The 6,688-nt window shown below is 41.1% G+C and overlaps 1 protein-coding gene across 1 annotated transcript; it reads right to left on the bottom strand.

Moving 5' to 3' along the window:
- Nucleotides 1–3,927: 3,927 nt before the first annotated feature.
- LOC124203466 lies at nt 3,928–4,636 on the bottom strand. Its single transcript, XM_046600137.1, has 3 exons — nt 4,590–4,636; nt 4,402–4,524; nt 3,928–4,351 (listed from the first exon to the last, which is right to left on the bottom strand). The coding sequence occupies exons 1-3, from the start codon at nt 4,634–4,636 to the stop codon at nt 3,928–3,930; spliced, it is 594 nt and encodes a 197-aa protein (XP_046456093.1).
- Nucleotides 4,637–6,688: the final 2,052 nt, after the last annotated feature.

The raw sequence follows: 6,688 nt of genomic DNA on the forward strand, positions 1-6,688 counted from the left end.
GGCAGGTGATTCCTGTTTTTAAGACTTGCAAGTGCCCATGCCAAAAAAGTGAGTATTAAGTTTATAAATTCTGAAAATATAATTATTACAAATGTACGGTAAGAACGGAATCTAAACGGTACACTACGCACACACACACACACACATATTCCCAGTGTAGAAAAGCACGCACGTACGAAAGCGCGTGTAATGGAAAGAGGGCGGGAATTGCGGAAAGGGTTAGACAGCGCTGATGGTGAAAGCAATATCTCAAAAACAACAAAAAATATCCAATGCATAAGTTTTGTGTAAGAAAAACTGCAGAGAGACCCAGTTTTTCCAATAGTAAACTAAAAGAACACACTCAGAATATGATTGTAGAAGAACAGTTGAACACGACGAAGGACAGCTAGGCCTTCATATCTGAAATTGTCACCGTTTCTTGGCACAGGGGGGAAGACAATGAAAAGCCATAGGAGTGGTGTGAGCCACGATTGAGGCACACATAGCCAACAATGAATCATAAATAAAACATTGACTTACCCAATGAGCCAGTCGACGATGTCTCTGAGGAATTCGTGTAGTTTAACCAGCTAGAAGTCGTTGTGTGGGAAGAAAACAACTCCAGAAATGACGAGGTGGGAAAGTAAGAAAGACGTCGTTTACCCAAAGTTGCTTTTTCCACAAGCAGTGTTAGCTGCCACCAGCCAGCCAGCAATATGTACCAGATTATTACAGAACAAAATTTTAACGATTTGCTTAAAAATTTGGAAAAGCAGTACGAGGCGAAAGAGTAAACTAAATAAAACACAGTCTGTTGAAGTTGAACGTTGAATGAATTTCAAAACACTACCAAATTCAATGTATTGAAGCCTCTTCTTGTACGCACTACGTTTTCTTAATTGTTATTGAGTATTTCATGACATGATGGGAAATAAAATTTGTTTTCAAACAAGGTTTATTTATTTTCCTTATTTTGAAATTCTTCTTTCACTTCTGGCAGCAAAATATTGTCACGGGCAATCAGTTCAGTACCCATTTTTTTTTGTTTTTTTTTGTTTTTGTTGATTTTTACCCAACCACCGAAATTATCAGAAACTTAAACTAGCTTAAACTAAGTGCACATCTAACTTAACATACACACACGACAGGATCCACACAGTGAAAGCCTATGCCGTGACGGTCCAACCTCTTCACGGCACAGCCTCACTCAGTCGTGACGGTCCAACCTCTTCACGACACAGCTAGCTCTGTCATGTCGTGACGGTCCCATATGGCCTGTATTTTGCCCGCCCAACTGTGGAACGACTACGTCGACGTGCATCATGGAGAACGCAGGGATGCTTAGAGTTTCATAATTCACAATATAGCCCGCCTTTCCCTTTGGAATCTCTTCGCTAGTTGTGGGCGTTGTCGAGAAGGACCCCACCCCGGCTTCATTGTATTGCACCGAGAAGCATCCCAACTGAGATAACGCGTCATTTCCCAACAACAAATCAAACCCATTCATTTCGCTCACCGCCGCTATGAACCAAATCAAACGCCCTTCTACATGGATTCTCAACTTGACCATCCCGCTCGTTTCTAACGTCTTCCCATCCATAAGTAACAATCGAGGCCCTTGCCATTCTCTAAAATTTTTAATCCCCAACGCTCGGCAAAATTTGGGAGAAATTAACGAAGCTCCGGATCCCGTATCAATGATGGCTTTAACGCCCTGCCCCTGGCAATCAACTTATGTCATTTTCTAAAACTATCTTGTAAAATTTAAAATTTTTTACAGTTTCAAGGAGAAATCCAATTTCATCACTTCAAGAATCTCGATAATGCTGAAGAGAAATATCGATCAGGAATGTTCCCGAAGTTATAATCACGAAGTAAAATCGGCTGCTTGGATGCGTCCTGGAAAAGAGTGTTGTCATCCTATAGCCTATACTGTAACCGCAGTCCCGCTGAAAAAAATGCACCTACTTCTCCTCCCCCAAAACTTACCACAATTTAACAAGGGGTCTTATGGGACTACGACTTTCCCATTTTTTTTTTCAATATGAAGTGGTTATGCTACCTAGCAGGAAATATATGTTAAACTTCAAAGCTCGCTCTATTTTTGGGTATAATTTGCTGTTAAATTCCCTAACTACCAAACTTATAAAAAATTAAGAACCTTGAATGCGAATGTGCAAAACACATTTTCTTGTTGTTAGTGCAGCCTCATTACCCAATTTAGCCTAGAATTTTTGGGCAAAACAAGGGGTAACGGAGATGGCGGCTTTGATCAAGTGGCTGCACTACTGACAAAATATGAAGGCGAATTCCCAGAAAGCTTCCAGATTTATTCATGGGGCTGGTACTATCTCGATCAAAATAAAATTCATCCCAAAATATAGAGCGGGTTTTGAAGTTTTACGTATATATTTTTTTTACCTTGGGATACGTAGCTTCAGACTTACCGCGCGATTTTTTTTGCCGATAATCGGCTGCTAGCGATAATCGCTGAAAAATAATCGGCGATTAAATTTCTGTGGGAAAAATTTTATTTTCCTTTAATTTTTGTCGATTATTTTTCCGATTGTTTTTTACCTCCCTTTAGCCTTAAAAAATAAAATTTTTGCGAAAATTTGACGAACAATATACACGCTAAGTGGCTACTATTTCAATGTTGAATTTATCATCCTTGGGTATAACACTTATGAGACATCAAAAAGTTTTATAAAAGACAACACACATTTCTTTTAGTCATTTCCAATATGTAAATGGTCGAATAAGACATGTAATGAAAAAAAAAGAAACTGCGCGAGATTTACATATCCGCCTTAAAGATTGTGTATTTGTAAGCCAATAAATGGAAATAACCATAAACAAAAGTCTATCATTTTTTATGATGAGGAAGATCCCAATTACTTTAAAGCTTTTAAACACACGCGCATTAGCTTTAAAGCTAATTCGTCTAGAATTATAATTGAAATGCCAAGGAAATACGATGTGAAGAGCTCCTTTGGATTTTTTGCAATCTGGCAACTCTTTAATATGTGCTTAGTTTGTTTGTGTTAAGTGATGCGTAGAAATGTCCGGTAGAGGGCCGCAAAAGACGGAGAAAGAAGCTCTCATTCCGGCTAGCACCGGCATCTAGAGATGTTCTCTTTTGTGGCCGCGCATATCAAAATACATAATTACAGTAAACATACCAAAGAACGGTACCAAAGGACTGCAACAAGTCTGTAAATCTTGAAACAAACATAAAAATTTCAAATAAAATTGATTCCGTCAAATGTGAAATTAGTTACAGACTAGATAGCTGACGGTTGCGGTTCGGGAAACCAAAAAACCATTTCCCAACGCAGAAAGAGGTTTAGCATGCTTTTGTAATTCAAAAACTGGACGTCAGCTTGCAACGTAACACAAATTCAATTTCTTTTACAGTAACTGCCAGTTAAAGATGAAATAGTGTGTGGAAGTCGAGGCTGAGCAAATGTAATGTGCTCAAATTTCTGCATCATCACAAACCAGTCTAGACAGTTCTCCGCCAGCAGGCCGACGTCTCCTGCACACGAAAGAGTGTAAGTGCCCTCTCGAGAAAAGCTTCTTGCAAAGGAAATGGCGTCCACCGACCACTTGCCCTCGCTGTACGGAATGACACTGGGGCGTGCAGTCTCCTGGCCATCAACGGGATCCGGCCGAGATCCGCACTCATTCTTCGAAGGCTCCATGGGCAAACTTTCATGGAGACAACCTTACCAAAGTCCAACAATGAAAGAGTGACGTTCGGCGACAGCACAGTCTCCACGACTACCCTACACCACAGAGCAGTTCCCGCCGAGTGGAGAACACCGCTAAAGTTTCTGACGAAAGCGAGACAGGGTTGACCTACCCTGGGCTCCGAGAGAGGCCGTGCAGTCAATGCAGCCAAATAAACGGCTAGAAGCATTTGACGAATGGCATCGTCGTCGTCTACTCGCTGGAGAAAAATCTCATTGGGCGCTTTAAAATAGCATACTCTGACACGCGTGTAGTCAGCCTAGGTGAGTCTGCAACGGTCGCCATGGTGTCGGCGTACACTGACTCGTAGCGACAATGCGCGAGGTATTCAACGATGTCCTCCGATAGAGAGCTGGTCGCCGTCCTGGCAATTTTGGAATAATGGATATGAAGTGATAATGCTGGCGAAGAATTTTGGCCATCACAATGAGAAGATGAAGCTGGAGGAGAATGTTGGCCATAACAATGAGAAGATGAAGCTGGTGAACAATTCTCATTTTGAAACGGAGGAGGCTCCACTACTTCATTAGAAAAATCTTCATCGGATTCTTCTGGCTCCGCAGTGAATGGATGGGTTACCACCAACTCAACTGGTGCACGGTTGGATTTTTTGAAGCTGTAACATGTAAGGTAATATAAAAGCTGTGGTCAAAATTAAAAAAAAACTCTTTCAAGAATTTTCTCATTATGTCAGGACATCCATCGCCCACATCTTTGTAAAAAGTCCATGTGGATTCTTCGTACCCAATCCACTTGATAAGGTACCATGTTTTGCCTTTTGGACATATTCTGTAATAGATAACCATAATGAAACTTTAATGGAATTCTAATTGATAAATCTTGAAAAAACTTACCCCATATCCAGAATTGCCTCAACTTCGTATTCCTCGTGATTTTCCATTGTTTGTTTTGAATGAAAAAAAAATAACAAAACAAAGTTTTAGTCTGTATTTAAAGATTACTGTTGACTGTTAATTGTAAATTGACCTTAGCATTTACAGGTATTAAATTCGTCAATTGATCAAAACAAAAGGTTTTTTTCTGAAAAAGTCAAAAACAAATAAGGAAATTGATTGTTTAATATAGCGTGTCAGGGACATCCAAACTGAGGGGAAGGAACACAAATTTAGTGGAACAGCACTAAAAACATTTCAAGTAAGAAAAAACGTACACTTTTCGAAACCCCAAACAGAAAGTTTACGATGCGAATTCTGCGTTCTCATTTAAAGTTAAATGAGAATCCAATTCAGCGACAACACTACCAACATTGGTGGGAGTCACATGAAAATGACCGAAATCGACAGTTAGTGGAATGGAAGGCGGATTCCTCAGTGGAATCCACCTCGATTTTGTCCTCCTCTAAATTACCTTTCTTTCTCTGCAGCTTTCTCTCGGGCCACTGCGGTCTAAACAATTTTCTTTTTAAAATCAAAAGGTCCCCGTCACCGCTCTGCCCCTGCCTGTCAGGGGAAGTGGAAGACGCAGCGCACATTTTATTTGTCTATGTAAGTCACGTCGCACACCGAGTACGCCTTATTGATTCTGCGGCTGAGCTAAAGCTTTCTTGGCCAGTCCCACTAGACGCCTTCTCCCAATCGAAAACTCTATGGTCTGCATTTGTCAAATTCCTATGGTCCATCAAAAGACTATAACCACCATTACCTTTCCCATCTATTTATATTTTATTCTGTTCTCTTAGTTGCGTTTTTGGCCGCTCCTTTTGTTTCTAATTTCTGGCGTATTCGACCCTGATGTCACCCTCTCAGTCAGGCTCTAGCGGGCGCCTTAACAGGACCGTGGCCGTAAGAGTCGTCCGTTGCTTCGCGGTGCTGGTGACATCCAAATCTGCATCTCGTCGCTCCGGACCATCTGGGGGGTCGACAGCGGCAGTCTTTTTACTCAGTCTTTCACATCAATTTATATTTTATTCTGTTCTCTTAGTTGCATTTTGGCCGCTCTTTTATTTCGCATGAGTCCCTCGTGCCCTAACTTCTGGCGCTTTTAACCCTGCTTTCATCCTCAGACTCTAGCGGGCGCCTTAACCGGACCGTGGCCGTAAGAGTCGTCCGTTGCTTCGCGGTGCTGGTGACATCCAAATCAGCATCTCGTCGCTCCGGACCATCTGGGGGGTCGGCAGCGGCGTCTTTTTATTCTTTGAAGTCTTTTTATTCTTTTTACTCAGTCTTTCAACCGAAATGCTGTCCCCTGCCTAATAATATCGCGTGCCGCTCCGCTCCACTCTTTCCAGAATTCCAGTTCTACTTTCGATCTTCTGCCTAATTCTTTTTCTCGGTTCTCTCTCTCTTCTCCCATCCTCCTTTCTTATTCTTATTTTATCTCTACTTCATAATAATTTGACTCTTGTATTTTACCATGCCTATGACAATAAATTGGTAACATTCGCCTTCGGCGAATACACACCTCATTTAAAAAAAAAAATCCAGGAATACGCTGAGATCGCCATAACCAATTTTACAACTTCGTGGTCAGATGGGTTAGCCTTTATTGCCTTGATTCATCGATTCCAACCAGATCTTTTTGATTATGAATTAGTCAGCCGAAAGCCGGCAATCGCACGCCTTGCATACGCTTTTCGAATGGCCAACAAGCACTTAGAGATAGTGCGTTTGTTAAATCCAGAAGGTGAGTTGTACTCGTTTAGCCGGTTTCCCTTCACCCAATGTTTTATTGTCAATAACGTGTTTGTTTTCTTTTTTTCGTTTATCTTTCGGATGTGAACACATCCAATCCTGACAAAAAGTCAATCATGATGTATGTTATGTGCCTTTATCAAGGCTTACCTCATGCCAAAGTTCTCTTGGTTCAAGCCAATGGTAATAGTCCAGCAGAGACAACGACAGAATCTTCCAGCGCTTCGGTAAATTTTTCACCTTTGTTTATTTTCACATGTGTTCTAATTTGGCTGATTTCGATTGATAAGCGAGTTGGAAGA

This window comes from Daphnia pulex, chromosome 10, assembly GCF_021134715.1.
Source record: "Daphnia pulex isolate KAP4 chromosome 10, ASM2113471v1".
In the NCBI taxonomy this organism is placed as follows: Eukaryota; Metazoa; Arthropoda; class Branchiopoda; order Diplostraca; family Daphniidae; genus Daphnia; species Daphnia pulex.

What these genes read in the sequence shown, in the direction of transcription:
- LOC124203466 (XM_046600137.1), bottom strand. Translation starts at nt 4,636, where the DNA reads ATGGAAAATCACGAGGAATACGAAGTTGAGGCAATTCTGGATATGGG. An exon ending in GAGGCAATTCTGGATATGGG is followed by an intron (nt 4,525 to 4,589) that starts GTAAGTTTTTTC and finishes TATCTATTACAG; the next exon opens with AATATGTCCAAAAGGCAAAA. An exon ending in ATGAGAAAATTCTTGAAAGA is followed by an intron (nt 4,352 to 4,401) that starts GTTTTTTTTTAA and finishes TACATGTTACAG; the next exon opens with CTTCAAAAAATCCAACCGTG.